At 44.3% G+C, this 21,280-nt stretch overlaps 1 protein-coding gene across 5 annotated transcripts in view; it reads left to right on the plus strand.

Annotated features, from left to right (window-relative positions):
• The window catches only part of gorasp1b (golgi reassembly stacking protein 1b), a 40,744-nt gene extending 19,742 nt beyond the window's left edge, over positions 1–21,002 (plus strand). For 4 of the 5 annotated variants that reach the window (XM_085987461.1, XM_085987464.1, XM_085987465.1 and 1 more), the window contains 3 exons: positions 2,489–2,618; positions 4,230–4,391; positions 5,118–9,765. In XM_085987461.1, the coding sequence (XP_085843587.1) occupies positions 2,489–2,618; positions 4,230–4,391; positions 5,118–5,401 (576 nt within the window). In that variant the 3' untranslated portion in view covers positions 5,402–9,765. Of the gene's footprint in view, positions 1–2,488; positions 2,619–4,229; positions 4,392–5,117; positions 9,766–20,872 lie in introns of those variants that run through there. The other variant, XM_085987462.1, reaches the window with a different exon arrangement.
• Positions 21,003–21,280: the final 278 nt, after the last annotated feature.

Raw genomic sequence — 21,280 nt, forward strand, 5'->3', positions numbered from 1 at the left:
CGGGGGGAGCCAGAAGCTTGACAATCAGTGAGTACTGTGTGAGCCCAGTGGAAATACCGTTCTAAGATGCATAATTTTAAAAGCTCATACACTTACCAGACACACACTTAATGAAGCTTAGGAACTCATCAGATACACATTCTATCAAACGTATAAATGTACTAGATTGGTATAAAGCTTATCATTTTACCAGATACACACATTCATAAGAACATAAGACGTAGGAGTAGGTCATGTGGCCCCTCGAGCCCGCTCCGCCATTCAATAAGATCATGGCTGGTCTGATCTTGGCCTCAACTCCACTTCCCTGCCCGTTCCCCATAACTCTTGACTCCCTTATCTTTCAAAAATCTGTGTCTCCACCTTGAATATATTCAATGACCCAGCCTCCACAGCTCTCTGGGGAAGAGAATTCCACAGATTCACGACCCTCCAGAGAAGAAATTCCTCCTCATTTCCGATTTTAAAGGGTGCCCCCTCGTTCTAGATTCTCCCACGAGGGGAAACATCCTCTCTGCATCTACTCTGTCGAGCCCCTTCAGAATCTTACATGTTTCAATAAGATCCCCTCTCATTCTTCTAACCTCCAATGGGTATAGGCCCAACCTGCTCAACCTTTCTTCATAAAATAACCCCCTCATCTCCGGAATCAACCTAGTGAACCTTCTCTGAACTGCCTCCAATGTAAGTATATCCTTCCTTAAATAAGGAGACATTTATAAACCACATACTTTGTCTGCAGTTTGTAAACTTTAGGAGAATTGCTTTATACAGGAAACTTTGTGCTATCTGGAAGTTGAATGTCTGGCAACTTTGATCTAACAGCAGAAATCAGCAGCTGTTTTGGTTAGGTTTTTTTTTCTCCTAGCATTCTTTTCACAGGCAGACTCTGGAAAGCGTCTTTGTCGCTTAGCAACAGCTTCAGAGACGCTTCCAAGCCACGGGCCGAGTGTTTACAAGCGGTTGCTGAGCAACAGTGTTTGTGGTCAGATACTGCGATGAAAAGCTCCTATCTGATAACATTGACGCTGGTCTATCCGGAGCTTTTAAAAAACCAGCAGTAGCTCGGTCCCATGGGTGCCGGATAGCACAAAGTTTCCTGTATTGTATTTATACTTTTTGTCCATTCTCTTCCCTCAGCTCCTCTGTTGAAGGTGCTGACTTCTTGCTGGGTTTTGGTTTCACAGGAGCCAGTTCATAGGATCATAGAATAGAATAGCACAGAAGGAGGCCATTCGGCCCATCGAGTCTGCGCCGGCTCTTTCCAAGAGCAATCCAGTTAGTCCCACTCCCCCGCTCTTTCCCCATATCCCTGCAATTTTTTTCTGTTTTCAAGTATTTATTCAATTCCCTTTTTGAAAGCTATTATTGAATCTGTTCCCTCCACCCAATCAGGCAGTGCCTTCCAAATCCTAACCACTCGTGTAAAAAAAAAAGTAAGTTTGTCCACCCATTCCTCACTGTTTACTACACTTCCAAGTTCCGTGTCATCTGCAAATTTTGAAATTGTGCCCTGTATCCCCAAGTCATTAATGCATATCAAAAACCGCAGTGGTCCTAGTACTAAACCTTGGGGAACGCCGCTGTATACCTCCCTCCAGTCTGAAAAACAGCCATTCACCACAACTCTGCTATCATTTAGCCAATTTTGTATCCGTGCTGCTACTGCCCCTTTATCCCATGGGCTTCAATTTTGCTAACAAACCTATTATGTGGTACTTTATCAAACACCTTTTTAAAGTCCATATATATAACATCAACTGCACTGCCCTCAACCATCCTCTGTTACCTTGTCAAAATTCAATCAAGTTAATCAAACACGATTTGCCGTTAACAAATCCATGCAGGCTCTCCTGTCCTCTGGTACCTTGCCCAAGTCACCACTCCTCACGTGAGCTCAGACAGTGAGTGTTGGCAGGCTATTTGATCGTCTGGCAGGCTGGGCATTACCACCGCCCTATGCTGTACGCTCCGTGTGTGTCAGTCGTGGCTCAGTTGGTAGCACCTCGCCTCTGAGTCAGAAATTTGTGGGTTCAAGTCCCACAGCTAGCATAGCACAGATCAATCATCACCTTCTAATCTTTGTAGCTTTGGAATAAAAACAGAAAAATGCTGGAAACACTCAGCAGGTGAGGCAGCATCTGTGGCGAGAGGAACAGACTTTAACGTTTCAGTTCGATGACATTTTGTCAAAACCAAGTTGGGAAGCTCAATATTTATGGTTACTTTAAATTGGACACGTTTTCTTTACTGCTCAATTTGACTACGTTACCAGATCAATCAAGGAACCCGATCGGGGTAGAATACATTCTTGCTATACTCCAACGTGTCAATATTTTTCAATTTGTTTTTTTTTAAATCCGGATACTGCAGCAGCTTTGTAAAATGATCCATTTGGAGTGTCTGCAGTGTGACTGCCGAAGGTAGTGCTCGCTATTAAATACAGGTCGAGGTCACCAGACAATGTATGTTTGTGCTTATTCACCAGGCACCTTTAGTAGCTCCCAGCTTGCCGACTGACAGAACGGGTGAGAGTCCAGGCTTGGAGCAGGGACTGGCCGACCTGACGATGGAAAGCTCGCTTCTCCCTCCTCCTATACATCGTGTCATGGACCCAGGTACTTGGACATTTTGAAATTCTCTTGTTTATTTCGCTTGGGCATTTGAAACCGAAGGCACAGCAGCCTGGACAGCCATTAAAGTTCTCTCCAGTGATGCTTTGGTGTGTAACAAAATGAGTTTGTACTTGACAAACAGCCGGTCATGTTGGAATTGAATACTTCCACAAGGATCACTGTTGGGCAGTTTTGAGGTTGTGCGCTATTCTCTACTAAATGTTCATGGATGTCCGGGCATGATGGTATAATAAATGTATCATGTCTTAGATTATTTTAATGTAATTTCCAGAGGAATAGACATTGGAGCTTCAGAATGTGAGGGTATTAGTTTTTGGGACCAGTCAGATCGGCTGCTCCTGCTCTATCCTGCGTTCTTGATTTGCTGTGTGCAATTTAAAAAGGAAAAAAAAAATTGTCTGGGATTGTTGGTTTTATATATAAAAATAAAAAAATAATTTTTTTTTTTTTAAAAAAAACCAGCACAGCACGTTAGGAACATAAGATTCACATCTATGATTTCCCAAGTGGCGTGATCCATGCCGTTAGGTGACTGACTGACCTTGGGACCGACGGAAATTTTCAAATGAAGAACCACCATTAAGTTTGTGCAGATACTTCTTTATGGATTACTTAAAAAATCAAACTGTACACAATAATGCCCTGACTCCATTTTGAATACTTGTTCCAAAGAAAATGAAGCAAACTTCTCTTTGAATTCCATGGGTTTTTTTTTGTGTCCTAACTAAGGTTACAGATGTACTGCTTTTAGAAAAATAGGAGTAAGAGTAGGCCGTTCGGCCCTTCAAGCCTGATCCACCATTCAATATGATCATGGCTGATCCTCCATTTCAATACCATATTCCTGCTCTCTCCCCATACCCCTTGATGCCTTTTGCGCCTAGAAATCTATATCTCCTTCTTAAATATATTCAATGACTGGGCCTCCACAGCCTTCTGGGTAGAGAATTCCACAGGTTCACCACCCTCTGAGTGAAGACATTTCTCCTCCATCTCAGTCCTAAATGTCCTACCCTGTATCCTGAGACTGTGACCCCTCGTTCTAGACCCCCCAGCCAGGGGAAACATCCAATCTGCCTAGCCCTGTCAGAAATGTATACGTTTCCACGAGTGGTGTGAATCCAAAGTGTGGATGACACTGTCTCATAGACGTGGCCCTGTATTGTTAGGCCCCATCCCAAACTCCTGCCGACTTTGCTGCAGTCATACTGCACAGTGTGTGTTACTACAAAGTGGTTTCACAAAGCGTGTAGTATAACGGTCTAAATTCTCAGGGCTTGGGTGCCAAGAAGTGTGTCTCCTTGTTGGGCGACAGTGTGAGCACTGCATATTGGACAAGCAGCATCTCTGCTGCTGTGCAGTTCTCGGTAGTTTGGTTTGGAGACGGTGCTGAGATTCTACAAGTCCGACACCTGGCTGATTACGCGCTGCTTTTTTTTGGTAGAAGTTTTGTTTCGAAAAATTGCGGCGGGGCTTGTGAACAGATTTTTAAAAGGGGTGTGTGGCTGCAGTCACGTTGCACTGTATAGAGTGCCCAGCAGGTGCAGGTAAGGGGGTCACGATTTAATTTGTCTTTTTGTACTCCTAAAACAGGTTTTCCGCCTGGATCCACAGACATTGCTGAAGCTCCTGACTTGTCCAAGGTATTGAATATGTCACTGTCCTCATCCTCCTCGTCCACCTTTAACGCAACGACAGAAAGCAATACTGGAACAGACGGGTTCAACACCAACGAAGAACTTGATCTCCACCCTGGTAAGTGCAGCCGGCAGCCAACTCTCTGCTGCCTCCCCTCGACTTTCCCCCCCTCCTGCTGGACCATGCTGCCACAGGTAGCTGTTCTTCACGTGCGAGTCCGTGCAGCGAGCATTGGCAGCCTAGTCACCCACAGTGGCATCACAGCCAAACCCGACCCTGGCCTCCCCATTTCTCAGCAGGAGTCACTGAGCTCTGACGAAGGGTCGTCGACTCTGTTTCTCTCTCCACGGATGTTGCCTGGCCTGCTGAGTTTTTCCAGCGTTTTCTGTTATCACTGATGTATGTTCATTAAACTTGCCTCTCAATTTGTAAAAAGTAATCAAAATTCAGTTCCCAGTTGTGGATGAAGAGTTTCACTGTTTAGTAATTGTAGTGACAGACTGTGACATATTTATAAAATAGATTATTTTGTTTTTGTTTCCTAAACTATGTTTTAAATCTGGCAGACGTGAGATGCCAGTCGTGTTGCCTAGCAGAATAATTCAAATGCCACGAATTTACTGCTCCCTAGCTCTTCAATCTAGCTGTCTCTTAAATTGCATTATGTTTCCAGTGGTTATGCTTGAAAAGGCATTAACTGCTCATTAGTTGCTTTTAAACAAATCTAATGCAGGGAAGATGAGCAATTCAATGCAGAACATTAATTCTATCCGTCAGTAGTGAATTTATCTGACTGACTTACAATGAGTCTGTGTGTGTGTGTGCCCTTTTGTTTTTAAATAGACCAGGCTAGCGCAGCTGTGCCTGAGGATCTAACGTCTGTCGGTGCTGCGCCGCATGCTGCTTCATCAATGGAGCAAGAACTGGATCAGGATCTCTCCTCGATCTCGGACTTGACTGACCCGTCGCCTCCCGCCTCTGCTGAAATGTCACCGCATATGCACGCGGATACCGACTGCGCGAAGTCTCCGCCAGGGCGTCGCGAAGAGCGCCCACCGCAAGACGAAAACGCAACCTCCCGCGATTCCTCGCCGACTGAAGATGAAGCAAAAGGATCGTTGGGTTGAAGAGGCCGAGCAGCAGCGAATGAGACTCGTCTCTTGGCCGAGTTTTACATGTGTTTACTTTTATTTTAATCTATCTGACTACATTGATAACTATCTTATGAAATGCAAGCAGCTGTATGTTGAGGCTATTTTCTTTGCTCCTTGTTTGAAGGCAACATTACGCTGACTGTTTTATACCTTCTGTCACACTACAGGATGTCTGGTGTTAACTATTCCACTGTATGAGAAGCAATAAGGAGGTATGTCAGTGAAAGTGATTACACATTCATATCGGCTGGTTGTGAAACCACAATTCTGATGATGGGCCGACCTTTTCCTAAAAATATAATTATCTTCCATTGTTTTACTTTTAAGAATCGCTATACAAGTACAGCCTGACCCTCATGGGAAAGAGGGTGGCTGGAAGGTTCAAATTGCTGGTTTTGGGAAAGACACAAGATTATAATCAGGATTCCAATCAAAATATATCTCGCTTTTTGGGTGTATTTTTCTCGACTGTGCCAATTCAAGATTAGTACCGTCAGATTCCTGGGTAGAATGGAGTTCGAGGCAACGGACACAATCTCAAAGATTGGAGGACTTCAGGAGCTTTACAATCATATTGCCTGACTTCATCCGAACCCTTTGATTGTATTAAGTCGCACTCGCTTTCATTCTCCCTCAACTAAACTAAGTGTGAGTGCAGGCAGTTAAATATTGTGTTGGCCATATCGAAATATTTGTAACTGTTTGATGGAAGTGTTTCTCGTGCCTAATCTTGGATTGGAATCCTAGCGTGAGATGATGGAAAAGCAACCGTACATGCATGCAAGTAGAGTCATTTGAAGCGTGCCGAGTGTAGGGGGTAGCATTAGTTTCTAGCTTTCAGCCACAGTTGGGGGATTTCAGTGATTTTTCCTTCATAACTAACGAAATCAAAATCTCGGGCTTGCAACTATTTTCCCCTACCCATAAATAAAAATGCAGCTCTGGGTTATTAATGAGGAATTAGAACCTTGAACCTAAGCTATTGGGGGAAAAGGAAAAGCTCAGATGTGCTGTGTAGAAAATTGACATCCATCAACCCTGGATTAATGAAGCTAGACAACAGTTCCTCTTCCCAAATGTTAGTGAAGCTGAAACAGCTTCCTGGGGAACACACCCACACTCTCCTCGCCCTCTGTTGTGGAATTGCTGGAAAGGAAACCTATACACCAATAACCTCTTACACTTCTGTGTTTTGCATCCTAGTCCTGTGTCACTCAGCTTTGCATACAGATATGCTGTCTCTTATTTTTCATTTATGATTCTGAAGTTATCAAACCGTTAGCTACTCGCCACCCTTAAGGCTGCAAAGACAATGGCAAACAATTGCTTTTGTACAGACTTTCCCCCTACTGTCAGCTAAGAAAAGCTCAATTCTATGCAACAATAATTGATCTTAATTCCTGGTAAAACTTTTTTTTTTTTCTCCATCCCCCCCCCCCCCCCCCTCCCCTCCTCTCTTACTGGGGTACGGTTCCACAGGGGACTGGCCAGTCTTCATGCGAGTGTCAGCAGGCTATATCTGACCTTGGCGGGAACCATAGTCAAGTCCAATTCTGTGTTCACCTGATGTCCTCATGCACGTAGTTAACAACAGGAGCCACCGAATCCTCGAGCAGGAATTTCTTGCACATATTCCCACCAGGCCACTCATTTTGCTGCGTTCCGGTCCATTTAAGCCAAAGACTAAAGCCTACTGCCTCTTTTTGGCCTGCTCACATCAGCCAATGTGCCGATTTGGTGGGTAAGATTAACGACCTACCAATTGTTTAACTAGCGTAAACATATATGTAGATGGCACTAATTTGTTTTCAGAGTTAATTCTGTATAACCCAACACTCTAAAACATACCTTGTAGCAGTTTCACTGGATGAAACACCGAGTTAGACACTGCTTCCCAGAAGCATAGCATTGCACAAAGACATCAGCTTATACTGTAATTTGGTGGTTTCTGATGCTGTCCGGTACTTGTGCCAGTTAATGAAGGGTTTGGAGATTTTTTTTTTTAAATGCTTTTCCTAGTGACGCACAAGGTAATGACTGACTGACTGACTGAAAATGTAATGATTGGGGGGAGAGAGGGTTAATCCTACATGTGGGTAGTATTTGCTGGTTGTGGCTTTGGGATGCAGTAGCGGCCAGTGCTTTAACCAGGTTATGTTGCTGGTATTTTTTGTTAGTATGATTTCTATGTACTAACTTTTAACTGGGATTTTTTTCCCTTCCTAATCTCTACGTATCATGTCAACTGGACCTTACTTTGTCCATTTGACACTAAGTTATGGACACTGGTTTAACAATAGCATTTAAATAGGGTGAGGGGGGGAATTTTTTTTTTTTTAATCATGTTTACATGTTGCTGGGGGAATAACTCTTTGAATAAACACTATTGCATGTTAACATGCAATAGTGTTGATGCACTTAACATGCAATAGTGTTGATGCACTTAAGTGCATCGTGGCCAAGCTGCACACCTACTGTCAGAACAGATGTGCACTCAACATGGGTCAAACTGAAATCTCACTACAGAGCTTTGAAGGATGTTAGTTACACTTTGCACCTTACAAAGGTGCTGAGACACTTGTGATTGTTTTCTGAAGTTCGTATTTTAGTCTGTCCTTCATATCAAGACCACCCCCGTGCCAGCTTTAGCACCCATCACGTTCGCAACCCCGGCTTGTATGGGTCTCCCTGTTGCCTTGTGTTTGGTTGTATCTCCTTTTTGAGAACACCACTTAAATGTCCTTAATAACAGAAAATGCTGGAAAAACTCAGGCCAGGCAACATCCGTGGAGAGAGAAATAGTCAACGTTTCGGGTCGAAACCCTTTGTCAAGAATGAAAAAGCACAGGAAATTAAACAGATTAAAAGGCCAGTTTAGGGGCAGGGAGAGAACAAAAGAGAAGTGAAGAGACACTAAGAGGTATTCAAAACGAGACGAGATGGTGATAGGACTAGTGGAGACAAAAGACGGCTCTAGATTAGGTGTGAAATGCGCTGGCAGATTGAGAGACAGCTGCCATGTGGGGGGAGAGAGAAAAAGGGGAGAAGGTCCAAAACAAAGGTGTGGGTAAAAAATATAAGTAAAAATGTAATAGGGGCCGAGGTTATGATCTGAAATTGTTGAACTCGATATTGAGTCCGGAAGGCTGTAAAGTGCCCAATTTCAGATCATAACCTCGGCCCCCATTACATTTTTACTTTTTTTTATCCACACCTTTGTTTTGACCCTCCTCCCCTTTTTTCTCTCCCACATGGCAGCTGTCTCCCATTCTGCCAGAACATTTCACACCTAATCTAGAGCTGTCTTTTGTCTCCACTAGTCCTATCACCATCTTGTCTGGTTTTGAATACCTCTTAATGTCACTTCACTTCTCTCGTTCTCTCCCTGCCCCCAAACTGGCCTTTTAATCTGTTTAATTTTCTGTGCTTTCAGTCTTGACAAAGGGTTTCCACCCGAAACGTCGACTCTGTTTTCTCTCCACGGATGTTGCCTGGCCTGCTGAGTTTTTCCAGCATTTTCTGTTGTTTTGGAATTCTAGCATCTGCAGTATTTTGCTATCTCGCTTCAATGTCCTTTCTGCCTTTCCTCATGGGCTGGGTGAAAGGCCAGTGACACAGTGCACAATTAATGCAACTTAAGTTTAAAAGGGAGACTCGCAAATGCAGAAGGTGCTCGATCAGCACGGTTACACTCAGTGTGTTGACCGACCATCCTCTTCCAGATGCTCAATTCCTGTATTTCTAACATTTTGAAGGTTATTAACAGCATTGACTTTTATATCAAATAACAGGTTTATTTTATTTTTTTTAAATCATGCATAAAATGCGCATTTCCTAAAATGCTTATTCCCTGATTATTTGAATGGTTCTTGAAACCTGAATTTTAGTAGTCACATTGCGTTAGCGGGCGAACCATGCTGGCATCCTAGGCCCGCCTGTGACTTTAAATTTGCTCATTACTGCTGAATGCTGAGAAGAATTTGTCATCCTCGCTGACTGACTACCACCCACCTGTGCAGAGCCCTTTTTGATGGTGTCAAAAACTGCAGCGCTAGATTTATTATATTATGGTAGAATTGAGGTCTAGTCTAATTTCCGCGTCTTAAAAAAAATAAGTGTTTTTATATAGTTAGGCGGTGCTTTTCATATATAACCTGTACATAAATGTAATTTTGATGTGGGGACGGGAGAAGCTTCGAAAAGGTGAATATTGACAAAGGGAATTATATTCTTTTGACAAAAAATAATATATGGTTGTATGTTGGAAGATGGGCCAATGAATGGTGTATGTAATATTCTTTCTGAAAACATTAAAATTTTTAATTTGGGTGCATTAATCATTCTAGTCCAAATTCAGACTCTGGTTCACTGAGATGCAGAGGTTGTTTCCAGAGGACTGGTCTTTCAGTGAAGGAATAAAGGCTTGATATGTTCAAGCAGCTGAATTAGCACACTCGCTTTGCACCGTTACTGGTGTTCACTCTGAATGTTATCCATTGCTTCCATTTCACACGATGCATACTTTGTAACGGCAATGGCAGCTGCTAGTTTTATTAAGTGAAATAAAAACAGAAAATGCTGGAAATACTCAGTCGGTCAGGCAGCATCTGTGGAGAGAGAGAAGCAGAGTTAATGTTTCAGGTCGATGACCCTTCGTCAGAGCTCGGAAAAAGCTGGAGATGGAACAGGTTTTTAAGCGGGGGGGGGGGGGGCTCTAGATGAAGTGTCAATGGCAGTGTCATCGACAGCTGCCATGTGAGAGAGAGAAAAAAAGATAGGGGCCGAGGTTATGATCTGAAATTGTTGAACTCAATATTGAGTCCCGAAGGCTGTAAAGTGCCTAATCGAAAGATGAGGTGCTGTTCCTCGAGCTTACGCTGAGTTTCGTTGAACAGTGCAAGAGGCCGAGAGTGGAGTGGAGAATTGAAGTGACAGGCGACCGGAAGCTCAGGGTCACCCTTACGGACTGAACGGAGGTGTTCCGCAAAACGGTCGCCCAATCTGGGTTTGGTCTGCCCAATGTAGAGGAGACCGCATAGTGAGCAGCGAATACGGTATACTAAATTGCAAGAAGTACAAGTAAATCGCTGTTCCACCTGGAAGGGGTGTTTGGGGCCTTGGGCGGTGGGAAGGGAGGAGGTAAAAGGGTATTTATTAATTGAGTCGAGTGGCCTTTGGCTACACGGAAAGCCACCTTTTCAAACAGCCCAGGCTCCATTCCAACTTTGTGGACAACAGATGAACACTGGGCCAAGTTCTACAATAATGACTGGTGTGACTATATATAGTCTGGCGGGAGCCAGTGTCCAAGCTCATGCGGAAAGAATGGATTCTTGAGTAGTTGAGGCAGAGACCTTTACCTCTTTAAAGGGAGGAGTAAATTTGAAGCAGAGGAAGATGCAAGGCAATGGGATTTGTTTTTTTCTAGCGGAGAATGGGCACCTACATGATGGGCCCATGATGGGCCGAATGGCCCCTTTGCTGTAAATTTCTGTCGTTCCATCTGGATAGAACATTGGGCGAGAAATAAAACTCTAGTTAGTAATATGAAACGACCTCGGGAGTTTTGTAAAAAAGGGATGTAATTAAAATAAAAGCTATCTGATCCACATGTAACACCTAACTGACATTCGGAACAATCACGATATCACTATGCTACGCAATATTTGACTAACTTGTAAATGTATACTTTAGCATAGTTTACAGAATCTTTTAAGTGTTCTTTTAACATTCTTAATGATTAGTTGGGCAGGTCATTGGATGGGGACGGCTGCACAGGCAAAGATGCAAAGTGTGAGACTGGGCTGCAGACTTCACGGTTGCCAGTTCCAGAGTGGCATTAGTAGAGATAAAGGTGCAGGTTAAATCTCTGCCCCCCCCCCCCCCCCCCCACCACACTCAGCTGGAGTGTGGTTTGAGGCAAAGCGGGACCTGCAGGAGGGCAAAAAGCCGTAGAAGTTCAATGCCAACTGTTTGTAAGTAATCAAACTAGAATAATTTGAAATTAATTTGCCACAAAAGTTATAATGTTCAACTAACTGGCACTCTTGCCCAGATTACAGGATGGTGGAGGTGACCAATTGATGAATGACGGGAGCTCTTCTGAGTTCGGGGGCCGAGATACTTTGGAGCAGAACAGCGGGAGCTTTGCTCAACATTTTAACTGCTCGATCTGACCTCCTCATACTGACAGCAAATGACTATATTGTATTCCATTCCTCGGCACTGATTTCCCTCCCTTTAAAGCACAGAAATTCACAAAGAAATGTAAAGGATGGTGCCCTGGTGATGTTGCAGGACAAGTATCTTTTCAGGATGGCGAATGGACGACACCTCACGAGCAGTGTTTTGTCACTCTTGTGCACCACTGCAATAGTGTCCGTAATGCAGTCCACTGGTGTAATATATTTTGCTCCATCTGAATCAGACTATAGAGTAATTCACTGCAATAGATTCTCGTAGAACAGTACGGCATAGAAGGAGGCCATACGGCCCATGAAGGCTCTTTTGAAGAGCAATCCAGTTAGTCCCACTCCCCTGCTCTTTCCCCATATTCCTGCAATTTTTTCTCCCAAGTATTCAATTTACTTTCAAAGGCTACTAGTGAGTCTGGATCCACCGCCCATCAGGTCGTGCATTCCAGATCCTAACCACTTGTTGCGTAAAAAAGTTTTTCCCCATTACACCTTCCATCTCAGATGGGGAGAAATTTTGAATTTGCAGCAATGGTTACATTTCTGTAACCGTTTATCTGATCGCTACCATATTTTTAGGTTTCTGTTACGTTCCGTCAATGCAACTCTAATTTGATTTGGATTTTGTGAAATTGATTCCTGACATAGAAACATAGAAGATCGGAGCAGGAGTAGGCCATTCGGCCCCTCGAGCCTGCCCCGCCATTCAATGAGATCATGGCTGATCATCCAAATTCAGTACCCTGTCCCTGCTTTCTCCCCATATCCCTTGATCCCTTTAGCCTTAAGAAATATATCTAACTCCTTCTTGAATATATTTAATGAATTGGCCTCAACTGCCTTCTGTGGTAGAGAATTCCACAGGTTCACCACTCTCTGGGTGAAGAAATTCCTCCTCATCTCAGTCCTAAATGGCTTACCCCTTATCCTTAGATTGTGACCCCTGGTTCTGGACTCCCCGGCCATCGGGAACATCCTTCCTGCATCCAGTCTGTCTAGTCCTGTTAGAATTTTATAAGTTTCAATGAGATCCCCTCTCATTCTTCTAAACTCCAGCGAGTACAAGCCCAATTGACCCAATCTCTCCTCATACATCATTCCTGCCATCCCAGGTATCAGCCTGGTGAATCTTCGCTGCACTCCCTCCATGGCAAGAACATCCTTCTTCAGAAAAGGCGACCAAAACTGCACACAATACTCAAGATGTGGTCTCACCAAGGCCCTGTACAACTGCAGCAAGACATCCTTGTTCCTGTACTCGAACCCTTTCACTACGAAGGCCAACATACCATTTGCCTTTTTAACCGCCTGCTGCACCTGCATGCTTACCTTCAGTGACTGGTGCACAAGGACACCCAGGTCTTGTTGCACTTCCCCTTCTCCCAATCTATTGCCATTCAGATAATCTGCCCTCCTGTTTTTGCCACCAAAGTGGATAACCTCGCATTTATCCACGTTATATTGAATCTGCTATGCTTCTGCCCAATCACCCAACCTGTCCAAATCATACTGGAGTTTCTCGGCATCCTCCTCACAGCACACACGCCCACCCAGCTTTGTGTTGTCTGCAAACTTGGAGATATTACATCTAGTTCCCTCGTCTAGATCATTAATATATATTGTGAATAGCTGGGGTCCTAGGACCGATCCCTGCGGTACCCCACTAGTCACTGCCTGCCACTCGGAAAAAGACCCGTTTATTCCAACTCTTTTTGCTTTCTGTCTGCCAACCAGTTCTCTATCCAAGTCAATACCTTGCCCCCATTCCCATGTGCCTTAACGTTACACGCTAATCTCTTATGAGGGACCTTATCGAAAGCCTTCTGAAAGTCCAAATACACCACATCCACTGTGTAGTGTCCGTGTGTTGATAAAGACACTGAAGACAGGAGTTGGTTCATAGGTATTTACTAAGCAAAGTCTGGGGGGGGTGTTCTAACGGATATACACAATATACAGGCTTATATAGCCCGAGTGGCAATTACCGGCATTACAGCACACCTGGGGCTCTTCAAGGCACATACACCACAATTCCTCCCCTTTTAGCTAACCAGTACATCATGTTATAAGCAAAATAATATACATTGCTGTAGTTAATTATAAGTTAGTCTCTCAGGAGGCTTCCTGACTCGGTCTGGATAACGCCTCGGGGGTGTAGTAGTTTCTGGTGGTGTAGTAGGTTCTTCTGGCAAGGCTGATTCGGCTTGAATGCCAGTGTTGGGTTCATCAGGTTCCAGTATCACCGGATCGGAGGTAGATATGGGTATCTCTACTTCATCGTTAGATGTATAGAGTTGTGGTGTAGGTTGTCCCTTTTCGGATGACTTTATGATTTGGTCAGCATAGCGCCTTATTATGCTTTCTCCAATGTCCACGGTATACATCAGTGGTCCTAGTCGTGTGCAGATAGTTCCAGGCTGCCATTTCTCGGTACGGTAGTCCCGGGCCAAAACTTGTTGACCTATCTGGAAGGCTCTAGTTGGCCTTTCATTCATGCCTTGAAACTGCCGGTTCTCCACGTCCCTTCTGATGTTGGGCTTGACCAAATCCAGCCGGCATCTTAGGCTTCTATTGAAGAACATCATGGCGGGAGTTTGGTTGGTAACCATATGTGTTGCATTCCTGTATGCGAATAAGAAGTTATCCACCTTGTGCTGAAGTTTTATGTCTTCATTACCATGGCCTTTATGGCCTTCTTGAAGGTCTGGACAAACCTTTCAGCCAATCCATTGGTGGCGGGATGGTATGGGGCGGACGTGTAGTGCTTAATCCCATTGGTTTTTTAAGAACTTTCTGAATTCTTCGGACACAAATTGCGATCCATTATCAGAACATATCTGTTCCGGCAGCCCATTCCTGGCAAATATGGTCCTTAATACTGTGATGGTTTTTTTCCGTGGTGGTGGAGGACATCTTTATTACCTCCGGCCACTTGGAGTGTGCATCAACCGCGATTAAGAACATTGAGTCCATAAATGGACCAGCAAAGTCGATGTGCACCCTTTGCCAGGGAGATGAGGGCCACTCCCATGGATGTAGAGGGGCTTGTGGTGGAGCGTTTTGGACCTTCTGGCATCCTAGGCAGCTCTTGGTCATTTCTTCGATGTCTCCATCGATACCTGGCCACCATACAAACGCCCTGGCTAGGTTCTTCATTTTCACTCCACCCAGATGCCCCTCGTGAAGCTCCTTTAGCACTTTATCCTGGAGTTTGGGTGGAATCACCATTCTGGATCCACACATCAAGGTTCCTCGGCACACTGACAGCTGTTCTCTTCTTTGCGAGAATGCTGGCAACAGTGGTTCGCCATGTGCTGGCCATCCCTTCACTGTTAAATCGTAGACCCGTGAGAGAGTCGGGTCATTTCTCGTTTCCCTTTCAATGGCAGAATTTGTCACTGGTAGACATTCCACTATGGTAGAGTGGAACATTTCTACTGGGTCTACTGTAGGTGCCTCTTCTACCGTTGGCAACGGTAGGCGCGATAAACCATCAGCATTCCCATGCTGTTTTGACCCTTTGTATTCGATGTTGTATTGGTGTGCCCCTAGAAAAAGGGACCACCTCTGTAGCCTTTGCGCTGTCATAATGGGAACACCTTTTTTAGGGTTGAATATGGAGATGAGGGGTTGATGGTCAGTCAACAAGGTAAATTTTTGTCCGTGTAGGTAATGGTTGAATTTCTTCACTCCCCATACCAGGCTGAGTGCTTCCCTGTCGATTTGGGCATAGTTACGCTCAGCTGAGTTTAATGAGCGTGACGCAAAAGCTATCGGCCGTTCTGAGCCATCAGGGAATTTATGGGATAATACTGCTCCTATGCCGTGAGGGGATGCATCGCACACCAGTCTGATTGGCAGTGATGGGTTGTAATGAGCCAAAACTTCTTCGGATGTGATTAAGTCTTTGCATTTATGGAAGGCACGTTTACAGTCTTCGTTCCATTTCCAAATCACTCCTGTTTGTAGCAGTTCATTAAGAGGGTGTAGAAGAGTTGATAAGTTCGGTAAAAATTTATGATAGTAATTTATTAATCCCAGGAACGACCTTAATTGTGATACATTTTCAGGTGCTGGGGCTTTTATAACCGCTTCAATTTTTTCAGGTGACTTATGCAACCCTTCATTATTAATTATGTGGCCACAATATGATATCTGATTTTGGAAAAATTCGCACTTGGGGCGATTCGCTCGTAGGCCCCGTTCTTTCAGCCTAGTGAGCACCTGCTCCAAATTGACAAGGTGCTCGTTGTCATTTTCTCCTGTTACAAGGATGTCATCTAGGTAGCATTGAGTCCCCGGAATCCCTTGCAGGACTTGCTCCATAGCTCTTTGCCAGATAGCTGGAGCTGATGCTACTCCAAAAACCAATTGATTGTACTGGTACAGGCCTTTGTGTGTGTTTATCGTGAGATACTTTTTAGAGGCCTCCTCAACCTCCACCTGTAGATATGCCTGTGCCAAGTCAATTTTGGTGAAACATTTCCCTCCGGATAGTGAGGCGAAAATACCTTCTATCCTCGGAAGAGGATACTGTACTGTGTGAAGGACCGGGTTTACAGTCACCTTGAAGTCACCACAGATGCGAATTTTTCTCTGTTCTTCAGAATTATCTTTATTCAATGCTTTTTTCATGACTGGGTGTTGCCCATTCGCTCCAATCTATTTTGGATAATACGCCTGCTTTTTCCAAATTCTCCAGCTCTGCCTCGACTGCTGGACGTATTGCGTATGGCACCGGTCTTGCCTTAAAAAATTTGGGAATTGCTGCATCTTCCACTTTTATTGAGGCGGTGATGCCTTTCAAGGTTCCTAGTTTCTCTTGAAACACTTCTTTGGCGTTGGCCACGATGTCTTTTAATCGTTCAAGTATGATGTCATCATTGTTTTTTTCCTTACTGGTCACCGTCAGTGCTTGAATGGAGTGCCAGTCTAAACGTATCTTCCTGATCCATTCACGTCCCAACAACGGTGGACCACCATCTTGTAGAATGTATAAATACAACTTTTGTATTTCTTTGCCGTTGTATACAACAGGCACCCTTATTTTTCCTTTGGGGTATACTTTCTGCCCCGTATATGTTTTTAAGATAATGGATGTGTCTTTTAGAGGTATATGCGGAAATAGCCCCTTGTAATCCCGTCGATTTATTACGGTTAGAGCTGATCCTGTATCTAGCTCCATTTTAACTGGGGACCCTGCTATTGTGAGGGTAACCCAAATGGTTTGGTAATCATCTTTGGCAAGTACATTATGTAATTTGAGACAGCTTAGTCTCTTGTTTTCGAAGTCGCTATCGCACTTCTGGCCTTCGGAGCTACTGTCTGTCATCATTTGTACCTTCCTGTACTTTTCTTTATTGATTTTTTTTTTCTGTCAGTGGATTTATTTTGTCCAGATCGGCATACCCGTGCAATGTGTCCAATCTTTCCGCATTGCCTGCATGCTTTGTCCTTGAACCAGCAGTCCCTCTGGTTATGGGTGGATCTGCCGCAGCGATAACATCTTTCGAAACCCTGTGTCATTTCATGGATGCCGAAGTCCTGTGTCTTTTGTTGTATCTCTGCAGCTCCTTTTGCTGCTGCTTCGTATGATACAGCCATACTGAAAGCTTTGTCCAATGTTAAATCTTTTTCAGAAAGCAGTCTTTTTTGTGTTCCTTCACTTAAGAGACCGCAAACGAATTTGTCTCGAAGATAATCTGATAGTCCTGCCCCGAATTGGCAGTACTTTGATAGCTTTCTTAATTCGGTTAGGTAATCAGCGTTACTTTCATTCTTGTGTTGATTTCTCTTGAAGAACTTGAATCGTTCCGCTATCAGCAGCGGTGTTGGTTTTAAGTGCTCCTGCAGGGTATCAACAATTTCTTTAAAATTCTTGTCCTTTGGTTTGGCTAGAGTGATTAAATTTCGTAACAGCCCGTATGTCTTTGCGCCCATTAAGTTCAGAAGTACTGAAGCTTTTTTTTCATCTTCTATTCCATTTGCAGTGCAATATACCTCTACTCTTTCCACGTATGTGGTCCAATCCTCTATTTCGCTATCAAAAGCATCAATATTGCCAGACTTAGGCATTTCAGAAAATATATGGCGCTTCCCGTGCTTTTTTTTTTCTTTTCTGTAGCAAAGATATGGCGCTTCCCGCGCTTTCCCGCCTCTGCTGCCGATAACAACGCTGTTTACTGCGGTTTCCATTCTCTTTTTTTTTACTGTTGGAGACTCGTTCGCGCCGGACGTCTGAACGCTGACCTGCTTGCCGCGCCGGCTGTCTCCCGAGTGCTCCCTCCCAGTCCGTTATTGCTTGCCTCCGATTTCGCTGCCTGTCTCAGCTGTAGAGCCAGCCGCTGGAGCCCCAGCCTGACGCCCAGGAAGGATTAGCGCAGTACCTGCCACCAGCTTGGCCAGCTGGTGAAACCACAGCTTCTCTCACTTCCTTGAGTCTTCTGGACGCCCGAGGAATCGATGTCCTTGAGGTGCTGCCGAATTGCAGGTAAGTCCGTTTCCACTTCGTCGCCACTGTAGTGTCCATGTGTTGATAAAGACACTGAAGACAGGAGTTGGTTCATAGGTATTTACTAAGCAAAGTCTGGGGGGGGGGTTCTAACGGATATACACAATATACAGGCTTATATAGCCCGAGTGGCAATTACCGGCATTACAGCACACCTGGGGCTCTTAAAGGCACATACACCACACACTGGTTCTCCCTTATCTATTTTACCAGTTACATCCTCAAAAAATTCCAGTAGATTAGTCAAGCACGATTTACCTTTTGTAAATCCATGTTGGCTTTGTCCGATCCTGTCACTGTTTTCCAAGTGCTTTGCTATTACATCTTTTAGAATGGACTCTAGCATTTTCCCCACTACCGATGTCAGGCTTACCGGTCTATAATGCCCTGTTTTCTCTCTACCACCTTTTTTGAATAGTGGGGTAACATTAGCTACCCTCCAATCCATGGGTACTGTTCCAGAGTCTATCGAATTTTGGAAGATGACCAGCAAAATTTACTACTGCCCTATTTTGGATACTGGATTGCCCATCACGGTTCTTATATCACCCAACTACTCTCCCTACAGGAGATGGACCTCCAGTGACATCTTTTCCAGGAATAAGAAGGAACAACTAGATAACAACAGAAAATGCTGGAAAAGCTCAGCAGGCCAGGCAACATCCGTGGAGAGAAATTAGAGTCAATGTTTCGGGTCAAAACCCTTTATCAAGACTAAAGGGGCTGTGGAGGGGGAGGGGGGAGAAAAATCACACACCAGCACATGCACACATCTCACACACACAAAATGCAGGAAATACACAGGTTAATTGACCTGTGAAAGAAAAAGATAGGCTAGCACATCAGGTGGGAGCTTAAATTCGAACTGGCAGTCAGACAGGAGAGCACCTTTATAGGAACTGACCCAAATGGGGTCAAAAGTTCAGATACGCAAACTACTTTCACAAAGAGGCAGTTAATGGATTTTAAAATCCAAATGTCCAGGTACTTTTAGGTTAAATCCCAGGTTTTGGGACAGCACGTCAAATGAACCTCCACATTTATACTATCCTGTATCTCCGCGCTCCGTTTTTCAAATCAGCTTACTCCCGAAGACCTACGGGATAGTGGAGGCACATGATGATATAATTACATTCATTGAATCTTATGCACTTTGGCGGCTCGGATATAGATTTTCCACCAAAGAAACTGATACTGAGCCGATAACGTATGTCAAGCTTGCTTGGATCCTGCTGCCAATTTACATTAACCATGTATAGTAATCTGGGATGTTATGTTTAAGGTTATCCACCAGGTGGTGCTGTAGCTAGTGCTGCTACTGGTTAAGGAGGGAAGGTCAGCGAAGGTGGAATGGAAGGATGCAGGCCTGTATGTTTGTTATGCAGTTGTTTAATAAAGTACACAGACTAATTCTAATATCTCGCCACTTCGAGTTCCTTGTTTCACTACATGGATTTATCACACCATGTAGGCGCATTGAGGCACTGAACTGGTTCAGCAAGGGCTATAGGATGAGGGCGTCATTCTGGCACATCTGGAGCCCCATAAAAAGTGGGTTGTTGGGGCTAATGGAGATGGCGAAGCCTCAGAAGCTTACAGCACCTCCATAATGTAAAAGTACCTTCAATTAGATGAAACTTGAAAACATGCCTTTCAGGACCTCCTGAAGCACTTTACAGCCAGTGAAGTACTTTGAGTGTAGTCACTGTTGTAATGTAGGAAATGCAGCAGCTAGATTGCGCACAACAATGTCCCACAAATAGCAATGTGATAATAACCAGATCATGTGTTTTAGTGTGGTTGAGGGATAAACATTGACCAGGGTACCGGGGAGAACTCCCCTGCTCTTCTTCGAAATAGTGCCGTGGGATCTTTTACGCCCACCTCGGTTTAATGCCTCATCCGAAAGACGGCACCTCCGACAGTGCAGCACTCCCTCAGCACTGCACTGAGGGCGTCAGCCTGGATAATGGGCTCAAGTCTCTAGAGTGGGGCTTGAACCTACGATCTTCTGACTCAGAAGCAAGTGTGCTGCCAACTGAGCTACAGGAAACTCTTTGGTATCCGGCACCGATGGGACCGGGATGGTGCCGGTTGATCAAAAATTCCGGATGATGGAGAGGGTTATCTACCGAGGCTATTTTTAACAAAGAAAAATAAAACAATCAAGAAATGTGCAGTATACAGTAATTGGGTACTCACCTACAGAATGTTGTGTTAAATGGATGGTGGAAGATGCTTGATTAAGTACAGTACTGCCAGTTGAGGGTAATGCAATGCAATGATTACCAGCAGCGTGGGAGACACACACTACCCCTGTAAAATGGCGGATCAGAAGAGACTACCGGCAGCGCGGGAGAGTCAGACTCCTGTTACAGGGGTATTGAGGTGTTCCGACTTCTGACAGCGCCAAGAAGCCGAGTAGTGGCAGTTTGGAGAACTACCCCCACTGACTAACTCGGCCACCGCGGGAGACTCAGACTCGGCAACATTGCCGGTTATTGAGGTGTTGTTTTCGAAGTGAGGATTTTGCCGGTTAATAGAGAATTCTGGATATTTAGGTGCCGTTTAAACGAGAGCTGACACTTTCTTTCAGTCAGGTGGGTAACAATGCATTGGAAGGACAAAGGATGAATTGAACATGTCTCTAAAGTTGGGTTGATCTTCCCCTTGGTACACTGTATTAGAAAATTGTAAACTCCATTATAAATAACAGGTTTATGATTTTATTACATGTAGCACAGAAGAAGGCTCCCTCCGATGTCAGTACAGAGTACAAGCAGACTTTTCCTGGTTACCCAAGTGCTTGATGGTTAAACTGGGAGATAAGTGCTTCATTCGCCAACACTGACATCCTTCACCTCGACGAACACATTTACAGTCTTTACACTCTGAACAAAAGAAAAATTGTAAAGTGTTGATATCTGTGGTTTCGTGTAGCTTTTTTATTGTTGCAATGAAAGCAACTTGCATTTAGATAGCGCCTTTAATGTAGGAAAACTTCCCCAGGTGCTTCACAGGAGTGTGTGTTATCAAACAAAATTTGACACCGAGCCACGTGAGATATTAGGGCAGGTGACCAAAGGCTTGGTCAAAGAGATGGGTTTTAAGGAGCATCTTAAAGGAGGAGAGAAAGGGGCGGAGAGG

Source organism: Somniosus microcephalus, chromosome 5 (assembly GCF_052327205.1).
Source record: "Somniosus microcephalus isolate GS21.2 chromosome 5, FLI_Smic_1.0, whole genome shotgun sequence".
Classification (NCBI taxonomy): Eukaryota; Metazoa; Chordata; class Chondrichthyes; order Squaliformes; family Somniosidae; genus Somniosus; species Somniosus microcephalus.